Source organism: Vitis riparia, chromosome 13 (assembly GCF_004353265.1).
Source record: "Vitis riparia cultivar Riparia Gloire de Montpellier isolate 1030 chromosome 13, EGFV_Vit.rip_1.0, whole genome shotgun sequence".
In the NCBI taxonomy this organism is placed as follows: Eukaryota; Viridiplantae; Streptophyta; class Magnoliopsida; order Vitales; family Vitaceae; genus Vitis; species Vitis riparia.
Window position 1 is genome coordinate 5,823,647 of NC_048443.1, and position 18,254 is coordinate 5,841,900.

The following is an 18,254-nucleotide window of genomic DNA, read 5'->3' on the forward strand; positions in this document are numbered from 1 at the left end:
CCTCTAAAGGAGCTTCTCAAATCACTATATGAAATGATCATGCATACACTCCTAGGTAGAGCCCAATCAATCTTGACTTGTCTGAATAGATAGTGTTGAAGTCCTAAAGTTATCGGATAATGCAAGAAGAGATGGTTAATTGATTTTCCACTCCCTTCACATAAAATGCACCTATCAGGACTTGGGGATTTGAAAGGTTTTCTCAACTGTAGCATGTTGTTGGTCCTTGCATGACCCCAACCAAGCAAAAGGCTTGACCTTAGATGAGACTTAAGATTCCAAATAAATTTTGTTAGGGAGAAAGGAACTATATATGATGTATTGGACAAAGCCATGAAGAATGATTTAACTGAGAATAATCTTGAAGAGGTTGATGACCATGCTCTAGCATTTGGGATGGATGGAGACAAGTGCACACAAGTGAGGGATAGATAACATGAGTCTCTTAAGGTCCTCAATCTCCAATTTTGTAAGGTTGCGACAAAAATCAAGATTCCAAGAAAAAAAAGAACGGCTAAGAATAGCTGCATTGGTGAGATTTTTAATTGTTAAAACTCTATAAAGACTTGAAAATTTGAACACAAAAGTTGGTCCCCCCTACCACAAATTCTCATTTGTTACCCACCATAAAGCAAATGTGATGGTAAAAAACATGGAACACCTGTGCATTAACCTTCCAAGGGCACACCATCTGACTAGAATGTCGCTGTTTCATCCATCAGTATGTGTCCCATAATTGCTCATAATAACTTGATGTTTATGGGCAAATTTCCCTTAAGGAACCTTTAAAGCCATTTCCTTAGGAGAACACGATTCTTGAGAGTTATCATCTCGAATTCCAAACCTCCAGACTTCCTAGTCTTACACACTAGGTCCCAACTAGTGAGATGATAATTTTTTCTCTTTGTAATTTCTCAAGCTTACACGCTATTGACTTTGGAATCTTGAAAAGAGATGAGAAATTGTTAGGAATGTGTGACAAATATGATTAAATTAGAGTTATTCTACCCCCTAGAGACAAAAATGCCTTTTTCCATACATCCAATCTCCTCAAAAGCCGGTCAATCATTGGATCTTAAAATGCATTTGCCTTAGGATTTCCCCTTACTGGAAGACCCAAGTTAGTTAAAGGCTAACCTTAGACCTTGCATTCAAGCATCAAAGCCAACCTGGTGATCAAATCTTGACTTGTGTTGATACCAAATAGAGTACCCTTGTCTAAATCAATCTTTAGCCTTGATATGTTCCCCAAAACCAATAGGATTAGTTTAAGGTTTTGTAGATTTTCCATAAAAGCTATAGAGAAAAAGATGGTGTCATCAACAAATTATAAATGAGACACTCGAGTCCTATCTATGGCCACTAGGAACCCTTCTAAAAGAACACTCTCCTTTGCTCTCACCATCATCCTACTTAGTACATCAACTGCTATAGTAAAAAGGAACAGGGAAAGAGGATCTCCTTGTCTTAGTCCTTTGGATGCCTTGACCCTCCCTTTGTCATTTTCGTTCACCAAGACCGCAAGACTTCTTGAGGACAAGGAACCCCTCATCCAAGACCTCTATATTGTACTAAACCCTTTTCTCTCTATGACATGGTCCAGAAAACCCCAATCCACGTCATATGCCTTCTCAAAATCTATTTTGAGGGCTACCCATCCTTTATTGATCCTCTCTTCTTATCCACCAATTCATTGACAATCAGAACTACATCCAAAATTTGTCTGCCCTCAACAAAAGCTCGTTGGAAGATGTACATGGTTTCATGGAGGACTCTTCGAATACGTCGTGATAAGACTTTAGATATGATCTTGTATAGACTCGTGGCTAGGTTAATAGGTCTAAAATTTGAAATTTTGTTTGTCGTCTCCTTTTTGGAAAAGGGCAATGAAAGTAGCATTGGTGCTTTGGTTGATAATCCCATTATTGTGAAACTCTGAAAATACCCTTAGTAGATCCTCCTTAATCACACCATAATAATGGTGTGGTCTTGCATGGAGTTGAAAGATTTGGCTAAAGTTTTTGTTTTTGTGGTCAGGCAAGGATTTGGGTTCTTGTAAGTTGCTTTATTTTTTGAATTTTATGGATAATATGGGGATTGGTTAGCTAGCTTTTGTGTTTGTTAGCTTTCTTATGTGTTGCTTGTATACATTGTGTGCATCTAGGTTGTGCTTCTTATTTTTGCTAGTGCTTTGTAATGCATTATGTATGGTTGCCTATAAAAAAGTGAAATTCTTTAATGTTCTCATAAAACATTTTTAGTTACCGTTCTTCCACAAACTCTTTGTATTGTTAATGTCTTATTGATAAAATTAAGAGTGTTAGGTGATGTTGGATAAACAAATTAATTGAAAAGTTGGTAAAAGAAATTGTAGTCAACACAAACTCAACAAGTTAAAAGTATTTTTTTTCCCTTTAATTTTGCCATCTATAAAAAAGGGATCGTACCCCCCACATGTAATCTCAAAATTAATAATTGAAGCATCTTGTGGTAAAAGCTTAGGCCAACAATTGCCATTAAAAAACTGGAATTTTGTAATGGGTGAATATCAAATATTAATTTTTTCATGAAACTTCTTTCTATCACCCCTAAGTGGATTTAGGTGTGCTTAAATATTTATTAGATAATTGTTTTTTTAAATATGTGATTGTATAGATTTATTTCAAATACAATTGTCAACCATATATTGGTTTCTTAAGAGTTTGAAATGATATACATATATTTTTTTTGGAAGTGTTTGAATTTATATCCATATGTATAAATTGATATATAGGTTACAAAAATGACCTCAAAAACTTGTGGGGGCACACCCAACATATACGGACAGTATACACAAAAAAACCAACCCAAGCACCGGAAAAGAGAGAAAAAAACCTAGAAAAGAGCCAGACTAGCCACAATAAAGAAACGTGCATCCTTCCCAAAATTCCAAACTCTTATGAAAAGAAGATGAGGAGAAACCTTCTCTAAAATCCTAGGGGACATGCATCACTAGAATACCATAAGAAATTACACAATAAAAACTTCTCAATATCCCTTAGGGTTGGTGTGAACCCTACCAAAATGGATCCAAATGTTCCTCCCTTTGCTATCCTAACCCTTTAATCTACATACCATTTTCCCTTCAAGTTGAATCACATTGAGAATAGTGTCCTTGAAAGCTGTAGTAGTAAAGGCCCAAAAGGAGGAACGGAAATAAAATAAGGTTCTCTATTGCTTTTGGTACTCCCCACTTGTCTTAAAAAAAAATTCTTACAATTCTTTCTTGCTACCCTATCTAAATCAGCATAAGGCAAAAAATTTCCATCAAATTTTGCCTCTTATAATACTCCCCAACCCTCCAAAGGGTGGTCATTATGTCACTTATAATTCTAGGAGGAACCTAGTCTAGCTTGACTAATCTAAATAGTTTGTGCCAAAGTCTCAAAGTCACTGGACAATGTAAAAAAAGATGATCAATCAATTCTCCACCTTTCATGCACATGGTGCAACGATCAAAACTAGAGCTTTGAAAGGTCTTCTCACCTAAAGCAAGTCATTGCTTTTGACCTTCATGTTGGTCACTAACCAAACAATACCTTGACCTTTGATAGGACTTTAGATTTCCATATGAATTTTGTTGGAGAGAAGAATTGAAATAATGACTTTGATAATGCTAAGAGTTTATTGTGAATAAACTAGATTGACTAGTAGTGTGTAGCTCCAATGGGATGGTCTAGCCAAGAAAGATTGTTTCGTTGTTTTTACATTTTAGTTTCTTGTTTTTGTTTTCTTGTTGTTTAGTTTTCCTTTGGTGGGAGGATTCCTTATCGTTCTTTTGTACTTCTTATTTCTATCAATATATTTCTTTGTTGTTTCCTATCAAAAAAGAGTTTATTGTGAATAAGCTTGAAGATGATAATGATCAAATTATCATAGCTAGAATGGTTAAAGGGTCAGAAAGCAAGAGATGACATGAGTCTTTCAAGATCCTCTATCTCTAGATTAGCGAGGTTTCTATGAAAATTAAAGTTCCGAGAAAAAGGGTAAGAGACATCAAGAATGGATAAAATAATTTTTTTTTGATTGCGACAACTCTAAAAAGATTTGAAATTGAGAACAAAGAGACTGATCTCCTCACCATTAGTCCTTTAAAAAAATGAATATTTGTTCCATCTCCACATTAACCGTGATAGGAGATATCTTGGAAAACTTGTGCAATGACTTTCAAAAGACAATAATGTGACCATCTAACTAAAATGTTGGTGTCTCAATGATTAGGTTGTGTCCTATAGATACTTAATATGACCTTATGCAGCTATGCCAAAGAGCAATACTCTCCTTAGAAAACCTCCTAGGCCACTAAGAGGGATCTATTCCTCAAAGAATCCCACCTGAAACCCAAACCCCTAGGTTTACACACTTGATCCCAACAAATAAGGTGACCATTCTTTCCCTTCCTAACCCTTGACCAAAGAAAAGGTTTTTTTTTTTTTTGTGTGTTTTCTCAATCCTAGTCATTACTACGGATGAGACCTTATATAAAGAGGGTATCGATGTAAGTCAAGACCTACTTCTCTTGATTTGACTACCATTTAAGAATGTAAGGTTTCTGATTAGTCTTTGTTTTATCCATGTCTCCCTTTGGCAGGGAACCTTAAGAGTTGTCTCTTTTTGGGATCTATTTATGATGTAGGTTGTTTAGGCTTATTAAGATCGCTTGGGTTCCTCCTAGGAGTATGGTGAGATGTAGACACTTTGTTATCAAGGTTTTGGAGGTCTAAAGCTAGTTATCTAATCTTCTAGCAGAGGGAGATTTTACACTAGTTCTATTTTGGGTAAATCATAAGGAATAAGTCTTGTTGAGGTTTAATATGTGGCTTCACCAAGTTTTTTATTTTGCGCTAGAGTTAGGGTGATCCTTCTATCGGATTTCTCATATAGCTAATAACTTGACAACTATGTAAGATGGGAAGCAAAAAAAGTAATCGCTTTTCAGGTTTTTTTTTCTTTTTTTTTTAACCCCATTGAGTATTGACTTTGTAAATCTAACTAATTGTTCAATTCTGTAGGGTAGATGGGTTTTTGGCTTTTAATCAAGGTTATGTAATGGTGTGTTTAGGGAAGGAGTTCCATTCTTCTTTATATTTACATATTTCTTGATGATGAATTATTTGTTTTTGACAAAATAAATAGAGAAATAATATACATCTCACCTTAACTACACTAGTACCTTGTCTTCTCCAAAATCCTTGGTCTATCAGTGTAGATTCACTCCTATTGCACAGGATTCATCATCTCTCTATTTTTTAATAGGCATAAAATTTGCCTTTCTCCCACAAAACCCTGTTGACCAATGTCTCCCCCTCTATCTATAATTTTTAAAGATGCTCCAACCATGTGAGTTTAATTTTTTACATGCTATCATCTGATGCATGACATAATAACACATGGATCTTTTTCATGTACACAAACAACAAATATTGACTCTATTGGACTAAAAAAGAAAGCCTTAACCACCAGCAACTTGGATTTGGCTGCACTAATCCTTTTTTCTCCACAAGACATAAGGTGTTACCATATGTTTTCTTTTGCCATCTACATCACCCATCCTTTCTCTAGGATTCAAACTGACAAAGTGAAGGATAGGAAAAATCATATGATGATTAATTGAATTCTGTTCTTCAGCAAAAGGGGTAGGGTGTCTTCTCTACAAGTAAGCACCAGCAATTATGGGTTAAACATGATATGTCTAGGGTTGTTAATATAAAAAATTCCATTTCCTTAATCCCTAGTAGGAGACCATAGTGCAATATTTTATTTGCATTAATGTTTTTTATTTTTTATTATTTATTTATTTATTTTTTATATAGGTAAAAGAAGTGTTGTATTAAAAAAGGTATACACGATGTATACAAATACAGAAACCAATATGGGAGAGAATGCACAAAAAATGACGCACCCTATGGGGAGCCTAACCAAACCACAAAATCTATCAAAGAAGTAACATTATCCCCCATGTACACCCTTACCCAATCCCAAAAGATACTACAAAAACGAACTTTTAATCGTTTGATCTAAGCTTTCCCTATCTTCAAAGACTCCAATATCCATGTACACCCTAAACATCAAATAGGCAGTTTAGTTTACTACATGAAGTTATGTAGCATTTTTCTGGGCATGTAGATCTATGGACCAGGCATATAAATGGTACATGTACCCTATGAATTTTAGGAGCAATGAAAGAAAATATATGAATTAAATTAAGGAGAAAAACATTAAGAAAAAAAGGAAAAGAAGAGCTGGCAGGCTTTAAGTATCAACTTCATTGTGTAGATATTTCATTTTTCATTTTTTCCTTATTTATTTGTAGTTTTGATACATAAATTTTGTGAAGCATTTCAAAGTAATCCTATCTTATATCTGAAAGTAAAACTCATATTTGTACGCAGTTATTGATCTAACATTGAAGTACCTCCTATTCTGAGTTGTATGTCTTACATTTTAAATTATTTCCATGCAAAAGGAACCTTGTTCTACTTTTTATGGTACATGCATTTTCATTCTTGTTTTACTTTTTATGGTTCATGCATTTTCATTCTTGTTCATTTTTCAAACCAAATTATCATTCACCTTGTATTTAAGTTGCTACCATTCCGTTGCTTGTATTCCTCAATATTTGTCTGATTGGGTAATTTCAAATCAGGTGACAAATAATGGTATAACTGAACAACTGTTAGCTCCATGTTGTCAGGTAAGCATTAAAACTCTCTCTCTCTCTCTCTCTCTTTGTGTCTCTCTGTCTGTCTTTGTCTTGCTATATGTGGCATATGCATCTATACAAGCATGTATTTGTATTGTTGATGTGTAGTATTTTATGGTTATTCATTTGAATTAATTTCTGTTTTTTGGTTATTTTCAAATTTTGTTTGTTTTCCTTGTTCTCTCTCTCTCTCTCTCTCACACACACACACACACATACACATACACTCTCTCTTTCCATAATTTGTTAAAATGAGTTAAAAACAAAAGGAAGAATCTGCTATATTGCAAAGAGAAGTTAAAATGAAAACAGCACAAAAGAAGCATTAACATAGGATGGTAAAATCCAAGTTGGCTAGAAGAAATGTCTTACCCATAGTACAATTTGGAGGCACAAAGCCCCGTACAAAGGCCTCTAGAATTGAGGCTCCTATCTTGGCCAACTGAGCGTTTTCTGGTTGGTTGATCAAGGTATCCTAGTGTAAGAACATCTAATCCCTTAATGGAGAAAATTATTAAAAAATTTATAGATTTTAATTTCTTCATTCTTTATGCATGAGAGCAAAGAAGAGACAAATTTAGAAAATTATGGGAGAAAAATTTAGTGGGTTTAAACCTAATTTTGACATTCCTTCACTTTTTTCTTTCCCTGAAACTTTCTGTCAAACTTTCCATTAACCAAATTCTGTCTTCATTTTCCTAAACCGTTTTCTCCTAAATTTTATGAAGAGTTGGTGTTTTATATTTTTTTGAATTTTGATTCACTGGATTATTTTTCTTGAACTGTTTTGTAGGATTCTCCCCAAGTTTCTGTAAGGGAATTCAGACCAACTGAGGGAGCTTGTTTCTTGGAATTGAAGATACCATCCAGATCAAGACCAAAGGATGGTTTCTGGGACTTTTTAGCCAGATATGGTTACCGCTATGGTCACAACTTATCTAGAATTCTGCTTCCTTCTGAGGTACAGATTGCACTCTAATTTTAAATTTTTGATAGATCACTCTAATTTTAAATTTGATCTTAGCTACTTAGACACATTTTTAGGGATTATGATTTTTTTTGAGGTTTTATGTGCTTATTACTCGGTTCGTGGTAGGAGACGGGGATAGAATTCGGCTCTGGGAAGACTTGTGGTGGGGGGACCAACCTTTGGGGGTCCAATATCCAAGACTACTTAGAGTAGTCACGGATAAAAATACTCCTATTTCTTCAATTCTTGGATCTACTCGCCCATTCTCTTGGAACTTCAACTTTCGTCAAAATCTTTCAGATTCTGAGATAGTAGATTTAGAAGGCCTTATGCGGTCTCTTGATCGTCTACACATATCACCTTCGGTTCCAAATATGAGATCTTGTTCTTTATCTCCTTCAGGACTTTTCACAGTCAAATCTTTCTTTCTTGCCTTATCTCAATTTTCTGATTTGCCTCCAGTTTTCCCTACTAAGTTCGTCTGGAATTCTCAAGTCCCCTTCAAAGTCAAGTCCTTTGTCTGGTTGGTGGCTCACAAGAAGGTTAATACTAATGACTTGCTACAGTTGAGAAGACCCTACAAAGCACTTAGACCCTACGTTTGTAAGTTGTGCATGAAACATGGAGAAACAGTAGATCACCTTTTTCTCCATTGCTCTTAGACGATGGGGTCGTGGTACAGATTATTTCAATTAGCAAAGACGGATTGAGTTCCCCCAAGGAGCATCTCTGACATGTTATCTACTAATTTTAATGATTTTGGATCTTCTAAGAGAGGGATAGTTTTATGGCAAGATGCGTGCATCGCTTTAATGTGGGTGGTGTGGCGGGAAAGAAATGCAAGGATTTTTGAGGATGAAACAAGGAATTCAGAGTATCTTTGGGATTCTATTCGTTTCCTAGCTTCTCTTTGGACTTTTTGTTCTAAGGTTTTTAAGGGGATACCTTTTAACGTGTTACAACTTTGATTGGTTAGCGGTGTGTAATCCTAATGGGTTGGTCTAACTAGAGTGTTCGCGTTTTTTCTTTGTATTTTCTTATATTTGATTCTTGTAGTCTTGTTTTTCTCTGTGGGAGGATTCCTCATCCTTCTCTTGTACTTTTTATCAATATATTCCTTTGTCGTTTCCCATCAAAAAAAAAAAAAAAAAAAGAGAGTCCATATTGGTTGCTTGAAATGTTTATTTGTGGTTGTTGCATTCAACACTTTTTGTTCTTTTTTGTTTGACACATGGGAAAGATGCTGTAATTTTACTTTAAGCTTTACGTTTTTCATCCTTCTTTCCACTTTGTGTTGATGTTCTGTGCTTGCTGACTACATCAAATAGATCCTAAGCATAATGTTCTTGTGATGTCGCTATTTTGTATAGATGAGTTATATGGCGTTTTTATCGCACAGCTTGTAAGTCTTTGCTGTGTTTGTCAGCCTCTTAGGCTTTGAGTTCCATATTTTCTTTTCTTAGGTCCATCATTAGTCCTGATGATATGTTAATTAGCTGGACTGATTATATCTGCAATATTTTTGTAACACTTTTTGCCTAATGAATGAAAATTCCAGTCATAAAATGTTTGAGCTTGATGAACAGGAATGATGTCATTATAATTATTTAGATTTTACATAATACTTTGATGTATTTCTCTTATTGGAACAGTTGAACAAATTTTTATTCTTTTATTTGTTTTTTTAGGTGCATGAAATTGGCTCCCTCATTTGATTTTTTGCAACAGCATTTTTATATTCTGCTTGGTCTAACATTGTTACTTAAATTAGAAATTCTTGTCTGATGTGAAAGAACAGAATTATTATTATCTTTCTGAAGTTACTTCTTGAAACATGATTTTTCCCCAATGTGTAACAGGTAATGGAAATTCTAAGAAGAATTCCTGAGGATACTCGAAAGAAGCTTGTCAGGAAAGGGTACTTTCCTCAAGATGGGTATATCCTGCAATACTTGCCCGTCCCTCCAAATTGTTTGTCTGTCCCAGACATTTCTGATGGAGTGAGCATCATGTCTTCGGTATGTAATTTGTTGGATGGTTTGTTGTCTGGCTGGAATCTTAATGGAATTATCAGCTGTGAATGACTACTTCTGTTCTTATTGCTTCCCAGGATCTTTCTGTATCAATGTTAAAGAAGGTTCTCAAGCAAATTGAAGTCATTAAGGGCTCGAGATCTGGTGAACCAAATTTTGAATCCCACAAAATTGAGGCTAATAATTTGCAGTCAAGTATTGAGCAGTATCTTGAAGTGCGGGGAACTGCAAAGGTACACATTCTTTTGGATGATTTAGATTAGATGAGCATTTTTCTTATTTGAAATAAGAACAAAACAGTCATGTTGTCATAGTGTAACTTGAGGAAACTTCAGTCCCTCCTGCTGCATCTCTCCCTTTTTTCCTCTTTTGAGTATGCATGTTAATTTGATATTCATCATGTGATGTTTCCCATCAAGTAAATATTTGGACCTAAATAGACCTGAGTCCAGTCCGATGTGTTTGGATGCTTGCAGAAGCATGTACATAAGTCCAGAATCTTCATTCAGTTTTCCCTGGTTTCATCAACTAAGGGATACCAATCTCTCTTGATATGATCTTTTTATCTTCAAAAAGAAGAAAAAAAAAGGGGAAAAAGAATACTGCTTCATCGGTGGTGCAACTGTACCTTAAAATTGTAGAATTGTCTAAAACGTTTTGGCTGTTAGTAGAAATTCATAATTCAATGTTTTCTTATTGTCTTTCTGTGCAAACTTCCTTCGCAAGACATCTCGCTCTTTGGATACAAGATTTGGGAGTAGCAAAGAGCCAAATGAATCGTCTACAAAAGCATGGCTTGAAAAGATGAGGACCTTGTTTATCAGGAAAGCTTCAGGTTTTTCTTCGCGCAGTGTAATAACTGGTGACGCATATAAAAGGGTCAATGAAATTGGTTTACCATTTGAAATTGCTCAAAGAATTACATTTGAGGAAAGAGTTAATGTGCATAACATGAAACATTTGCAAAATTTAGTGGATGAGAAGTTGTGCCTCACCTATAGGGATGGTTTATCTACATACTCCCTGAGGGAGGGTTCGAAAGGGCATACATTTCTAAGACCTGGTCAAGTTGTACATCGGCGGATCATGGATGGGGATATTGTGTTCATTAATAGGCCGCCTACTACTCACAAACATTCACTGCAAGCATTGTCAGTATATGTTCATGATGATCATACAGTCAAGATAAACCCTCTTATTTGTGGACCTCTAAGCGCTGATTTTGATGGTGACTGTGTTCACTTGTTCTATCCTCAGTCTCTTGGGGCAAAGGCTGAGGTTTTAGAGCTATTCTCGGTGGAGAAACAGTTGCTTAGCTCTCATAGTGGTAACCTCAACTTGCAGCTGGCCACTGATTCATTGTTGTCTCTAAAAGTTCTCTTTGAGAGATATTTCTTGAACAAAGCAGCTGCTCAGCAGTTAGTGATGTTTGTTTCTATGTCCTTACCGAGGCCCGCTTTGTTGAAGTCTCCTTGTTCTGGCCCTTGTTGGACTGCCTTGCAGATATTGCAGACTGCCTTACCTTCTCTTTTTGATTGTATTGGAGAGAGGCACTGGATTAGCAAAAGTGCTATATTGAAAGTTGATTATAATAGGGATGTTTTGCAATCTTTGGTCAATGAAATTGTCACATCCATTTTCTCTGAGAAAGGTCCCAATGAGGTCTTGAAGTTCTTTGATTCTTTACAGCCTTTGTTGATGGAAAATTTATTTTCAGAGGGTTTCAGTGTCAGCTTGGAGGATTTTTCCATTCCCAGGGAGGTCACACAAAATATCCAGAAAAATGTTGAGGACATTTCATCATTGTTGTATAACTTAAGGTCGATGTACAATGAACTGCTACAGTTGCAGGCAGAGAATCACTTGAGACTTACCAAGGTTCCTGTTGCTAATTTCATTTTGAATTCATCTGCACTGGGTAATTTAATTGATTCCAAGAGTGATTCGGCTATTAACAAGGTAGTTCAACAAATTGGTTTCCTGGGACAACAACTTTCAGAAAAGGGTAAGTTCTATTCCAGGACCTTGGTTGAGGGCATGGCTTATCTATTCAAAAGCAAGTATCCTTTTCATGGGGCTGACTACCCTTCTGGGGAATTTGGATTAATTAGAAGCTGTTTCTTCCATGGCTTAGATCCTTATGAGGAAATGGTTCATTCAATTTCCACAAGAGAAATAATTGTACGATCATCAAGGGGCTTGTCTGAACCAGGAACTTTGTTTAAAAACTTAATGGCTATTCTTCGAGATGTTGTTATCTGTTATGATGGTACAGTGAGGAATGTTTGTAGCAATTCAATTATCCAATTTGAGTATGGAGTGAAGGCTAGAACTAAACCCCAGCATTTCTTCCCTGCTGGTGAGCCTGTTGGTGTTTTAGCTGCTACAGCTATGTCAAATCCTGCATACAAAGCTGTTCTTGATTCTTCTCCAAGCAGTAATTCCTCATGGGAGCTGATGAAGGTTGCTTTCTTTTCTTCTTTTCTTCTTTTTGATAATGAAAGTGATGCTGTCACCCTTCTTTTAATAATCTAAAATTTGTGCATTTATAGTGCGGATGGTGCAATTAAGATATCTCTGAGATTTTTTTTTTCCTTCTGTTACAGGAAATCTTGCTCTGTCAAGTCAACTTTAAGAATGATCTTATTGATCGACGTGTTATTTTATACTTGAATGACTGTGATTGTGGGAGAAAGTACTGCCGAGAAAATGCGGCATACCTTGTTAAGAATCAATTGAAAAAGGCCAGTCTTAAAGATACTGCTGTGGAATTCATGATTGAGTATGTTTGTCCTTATCACTGTAATTGTTTATGAACTAGTTATCTCTGTGTATCATGTCCATCTATGTTTTGTTTTTGTGTTGGAATCATTCATGCTCGCTAACTATGCTTTTCAGTTTCTGTATCTTTTGTACATTTGGTTTTTGCTTCAATTTGTTACTTGTCCAAAGAAATAAAGAACTAAGATTCCAAACAACTAGGAATCAATTGAAATATAGTGTTTTTTCTCTCTCAAATTAACTCTTAACAGAGTGCAAAATAGACCCCCAAACTTCTACTAATTTTTATTTACAACATATATCCTTATTTCCTCTATTTTAAACTATAATGCGAAAATGATGAGGTTGAAAACTTGAAATTTCAACATATCTAGAAACTCAAGTTTTCTGGTTATTATTCTTGAGAAATTCATATTCTGATGTTTTTAATTCAGGGGAATAATAATTTTTTCGTACAGGATATTCATGGATTTTCATTTAAACTTTGTCATGTAAAGGGGATGCCAAGGCTGTCCTAGCATGGTACTAAAGACATTTTAATGGGTGGTATTGGTTCGGAGTTCTCTTTTTTTTTCTTAGGTAACAAATCAAAAAAATTTAAACAGACGGAAAATAAAGTGCAGAAAAAAAGAAATTATGCTTACGTTATCCTTTTTTTTTTTTTTTTCTGATAAGTAAATGCCTATGTTATCTATATGTTGCATTGCATTTCTATATTGTTTTAATGAGCTGAAAAAGGCTCAAACAAACTGTTTCAACTATGTTTATATGGAGAATCTGGTAATTCCTTTCCTATTTTGAGCTGTCTTATGCTCTTCCATTTCAAGAAATCCCATGATTGCTGCTATTGTTAACATGGGCGAGTTGTATTCTCCTTGTTTATCTGTTTACGAATCATATATTGTTTCTTTGCATCGTTTCGATAAGGCTTTTCAGTTTTCCTTTTAACTTCTTCCTCTTTTGATTTGGTGACAGGTGAAGCATTGAAATTTAATTTCTCTTTTTTCTTTTGTCTCTAATGATACCTTAAATTTCATATGAGAGTCCACATGTTTTCAATATCTGGCCATATTTCCCTCTTTTTTACTATTTAAGTTTATTCAATCAGTGGGGCATAATTAAGGGAAGATTATTTAATATGGGTTTGGAAGTTCTGATGGCTTACTTCTTACAGATATGTGAAGCAGCATGCTGTCTCGGGAAGTTCTGAACCTGGTACAGGCCTTGTTGGACATATTCATCTAAACAAGGTTGGTAAATTTTAATATCCAATGTAACTTTTGGCTTGTGTCCAGCATTTGAAGCAGTTAGCGTACATTTTAAGGTTGGTCCTTTGTTTCAGTAACCATTGCTGTCTTTGAACAGTTGTTGTTGCAAGATTTGAACGTTAGTATGCAAGAGGTTTGCCAAAAGTGTGAAGAGACCATTAATTCATTCCGGAAGAAGAAGAATGTTGGTCCTTTCTTTAAGAAGATAATTCTATCTTTCAGGTTGGTTTTGGGCATTATACTTATTCATAGTTTGTATAATTACTGGACTTGCAATGTTGTCTTGATCATTACCTGCCTATTCCCACAATCAGTGGTTTTTTAAAAAGTCAATGCATATTGTGGGGTGATTATGATATGGAACATAACCCTATGGTAGCAGTTTCATTTTAATCAGTAGAAAAGTTAATATTTTCATTTAAATATCTAATGGATACTTTGGAGGTTCCATTTGTTTAGCTTTTGTTTGTGGGAGGATTCCTCATCCTTCTATTGTATTAAATCCTAATTTAATATATTACATTGTTGTTTCTCATCCAAAGAGAAAAAAAATTATAATGGATACTTTTAAATGCTAGAACTGGTCTTCAAAAAGTGGAAACACATAAATAGAGAAAGAACAAATGGAAAAGAAGGATGCATCATTTTGGGAAACCTGTTAACCCCAATATTAATAGCTCATAATAATACTTAACTTTTATTCATTTGGGAACACTGTCATATTATTCAGCAATGTGTTGGTGCCCTTATTTATGGACTCTGGAAAATTTGACAGATAAATGAGGAACGTTTGAAATACAAAATGACTGATTGACAATGAAATAGGACTCAAATTTCTCCAAGATAGAATGAAAGATTGACAGTGAAATAGGACTCGAATGCTTATAAAGAAAAGAAAAGAAAAGAAAACTCCTTGCTAATTGGTGCTACTTACATGGATGGAGTGAAGAGACAAGCAATCATCCTTTATGGCATAGAGGTTGTGGAAACTGTTATCTTCCATCTTGGATATTTTTTTGGGTGCTGCTGTATTCAGTTTAATAGTTTCTGATATGTTGGCAGGTGCTTTTGTGGGGAAATTGATAAGGGAAGTGTGGGATTTGGCTCTGATACACTTTGGTTGAAAAAATGAACCACAGAGGGATAGGAACTGAAATTTTTTGAAGGGGTGTTACCCTCTGATTAGCTTTGAAGACCATTGTCTAGGTTTATGTTATTTTGGTCTAAAAAGTCTTTTAGGGAGGACTTCTCATCCTTCTCATGTTTTTCTATTTTAATACAATTGTTCGTTTCTGATTAAAAAAAAAGGAAAAAAAAAAAGAGTAGTCTCTTAGGGAGGGTTGCTTGTCCTTTCTCTATTTCATCGACTGGGTGGGACTTGGTTAGTGGCTGTTGGTTTGGGCCTTGATGTTACCCCTTTGACTTCTTTTCTTTCAATGTGTTATGATTGTTACTTCTTGTGTGCCAGGGCTTTGTCCCTTTTATAATAGTTATGCTATATCTATACATATGTGTGTATATATGTATTTGCATGTGTATGTATATGCATATATCATATTACATATATATATTTGCTTATTAAGAAAAATAAGGACAATATTCCTTTTGCACCATATTATATATTTTTGTGAAATAATTAAATCAATGCTATTCATGATTTTAAAATTTAATTCATCATCCTTTTCCTATGGAACATGAAAATTGAATACATTCTCAATGTGTTTATCACTATGATCTTGTTTGTTTGGTTTTCTTATGTATTGCAATCTAAACCATTCTTTCTTGATGTCATTTTGTTCATGTGATGGTTTGGAGCTGATGAATCATATTTTTTCCTAGAATTTTTCTGGGGCATGTTGAAAATCTTGAGGGAGTTTGATTAGGAAACAAAATTAAAGGAGGAATGAGCAGAAGTGGTAATTGGGAAATTGGTTAAAATTTTGAGCAAGAAGTGGGAGGTCCTAGCTATTGATTGCTATTTGCTCCAACCATATTTTTGCTTAATCTAGATCTTGTGATTTTAATTGTTAAATTAATCTTGGTAATGGGAATCGTAAATTTTTTGTAATTAATGGTTAACTGAAAAAACTATTTTTATGATAATTTATAATTCTTGGCCAGGTGTTTAAACTTAAACTAGAGTTATACATTTGTGATCCTGGTTGTAGAAATTGATAAACTACTTTGATGTTATGGAAAGGATAAGAATTTGCTTGAAACCAAAACAGATGCTGGATTATCTTTGTCTGCTTGAAGTTGAGTTGTATTGCACAGAAAGGTAGTTAAATATTTATAAAAATATATGCTGGAAGATTTCAAATAAATGTTAGAGAAAAAAAAAAAAAAAAAAGAGTCTCAGAATTATAAAAATGATCCTCTGCCTTGGTAGGATTTTCATGATCATCAACTTATAGAAAACTAAATCAGTTTGTTTATATGAATATTCAAACTCAGTCTAAAGTTATTGTAGGTCGATGGACCTTATTTATAAACTAAGAAAATTTTGTAGATAAGTAAGAAACTTTAAAAAAGAAAAGTGAAGACTAACCAATATCTTGATTGTAGAGAACCTAAATTTCCCAAAAGTAGATACTTTCCTGATATACCTAGTTTGCTGGTAGGGTAACCCAGAAAAGACTCCTAATTGAATTATTGTAAAGAATAAGAAAATAAACAAAATATAACTGGATTCCTGATTTATGATCACTAGTTGATTGGCTTAATTTTCTTGTTAGGTAATTCTGGGTATTGTCTTCTAATTTAATTGTGTGAATTCAACTAGCTAAGCATAGCCTTTTTTTAGCTTTCTTGATAATATGGTTTTGGCTTTGGCTTCTCAGCTTCTTTTCCTCTCCCTCTTTTCTTTTTGAAAAGCATCTTTGAGTTTTGTTTCCAAAGGGAAAGTGCATTGGGAAGTTTATTGTTCCTTCTTAAGTTGGGCATTCACATTGTTAGTGCTAATAAAAGAGTTAGTACCGTTAACCTCATATAGGTTGGTTTATGGGAGCATTCAAATTTCTTAATCCTGATTTCTGATCATTTTGGATTTTCCGTAAGTTGCAAAACAGCAGATCACTTTTTCGTCACTGTGCTGTAACTTGCCTTTTGGGATGCTCAGTGTTTTTAGAATGTTGGAGGAGACAAATCACTTTATGTAGGCTCGCTTGCTATTCTCTCTGGTTTGGCTGGAGAGTAATTCAAGGATTTTCAAGGATGAGTGGTGGCCAGTGAGTCTTATGTGACACTATTGAGTACCTTTCTTTCTTTTAAGGGTTAGTTTCTATTGAGTTTAGGAGTATCACTGTTGACCTGCTTGTGTTAGATTAGAGAGAGGCATGCTGTAGTAGTGCTCACAGTAGGATGCAGGTTGGGTTTATTACAGTTTGGGATGCTTCACCTTCAGGTTATCTCAAATTAAATTTAGATGGATGTGCAGTGAGGAATTTAGGCTAAATGGGAATTGGAAGCATCTTCCAAGATCACAAGGGTAGCATGATGAAGGCCAGGTAGTTCAGTTTTGGAACATGGAGGCTGTAACCTTATCCTTGATGGAGGCAAATCTAGAGGAATTACTAATTTCTGAATGGAAGGGGTTCAACTGTTGTCATCTTGTGAATTGCTCAAGGAAAGAGGGGAGCCTGAAAATGAGATGTGGATTAGGTAGATTGTAGACCTTTGTGAAGAAATATGCTGTGGCCTTTTGGTTCTTAGGTCTACTGACAAGGCAGAGTATATTAGCTACAAGAGGTGCTTGATGGTGGAAACTCTTGATACTGATTTCCTACTTCATTGACGCTGCCAAATTGATTATGTTTGTGATCCTTTTTAATTTATTTGCTGAATTTATGAAGTCTTTGGCACACTCCTCGTTTGGGCAGGGAATGGCATGGAGCATTTTCTTTAGGGGTAGGAGACACAAGGCCCATCAATACATGCCTTGTTAACTTCCCTATGCTGTATGTTACTAGACAATGAAACAATACAAATTGAAATGATCCAACCGATCTTGATAATAGGTACACTAACAAAACTATTGAGTGAGTTAAAAAGAGTAAATATGTTCCTGCCACTTAGTTTTAGTGCTAATTTGTTTATGTTTGTGCCAGTTGTTTCTATGACAGCATATGTATCTACTTAATAACATTTTTATGTATATCTGGTACACAATATTTGTGTCTGGTGATGCAAAATTATTTACTTATTTTGAGAGATGTTCCATTTTGTCAGGGAGTGTTGCTCTTTCCAGCATTCTTGTCAAAGCAAAGGGTCAGACATGCCATGCTTGTTGTTCTTTTGGCAAGGCAGCTGTGATGATAATTTAGAGCAAATTTTACATATACTCGCTCACAAAATTTGCCCAGTTCTGCTGCAGACTATTATCAAAGGTATTTTCTTGGTTTTGTTTGGTACTGAGCTTAGTGCTGAGTTTAGTGCTATGTAAACCATACTTGATGACTGGA

General features: G+C 35.0%; 1 protein-coding gene across 1 annotated transcript in view; it reads left to right on the top strand.

Annotated features, from left to right (window-relative positions):
* Window positions 1-18,254, top strand: part of LOC117927999 (DNA-directed RNA polymerase V subunit 1) — a 44,423-nt gene that overhangs the window by 6,750 nt on the left and 19,419 nt on the right. The window contains exons 6-14 of the mRNA XM_034847740.1: window positions 6,686-6,733; window positions 7,536-7,703; window positions 9,572-9,730; window positions 9,823-9,978; window positions 10,472-12,208; window positions 12,352-12,527; window positions 13,701-13,776; window positions 13,892-14,016; window positions 18,022-18,179. Coding sequence (XP_034703631.1) covers window positions 6,686-6,733; window positions 7,536-7,703; window positions 9,572-9,730; window positions 9,823-9,978; window positions 10,472-12,208; window positions 12,352-12,527; window positions 13,701-13,776; window positions 13,892-14,016; window positions 18,022-18,179 — 2,803 coding nt within the window. The remainder of the gene's footprint in view (window positions 1-6,685; window positions 6,734-7,535; window positions 7,704-9,571; window positions 9,731-9,822; window positions 9,979-10,471; window positions 12,209-12,351; window positions 12,528-13,700; window positions 13,777-13,891; window positions 14,017-18,021; window positions 18,180-18,254) is intronic.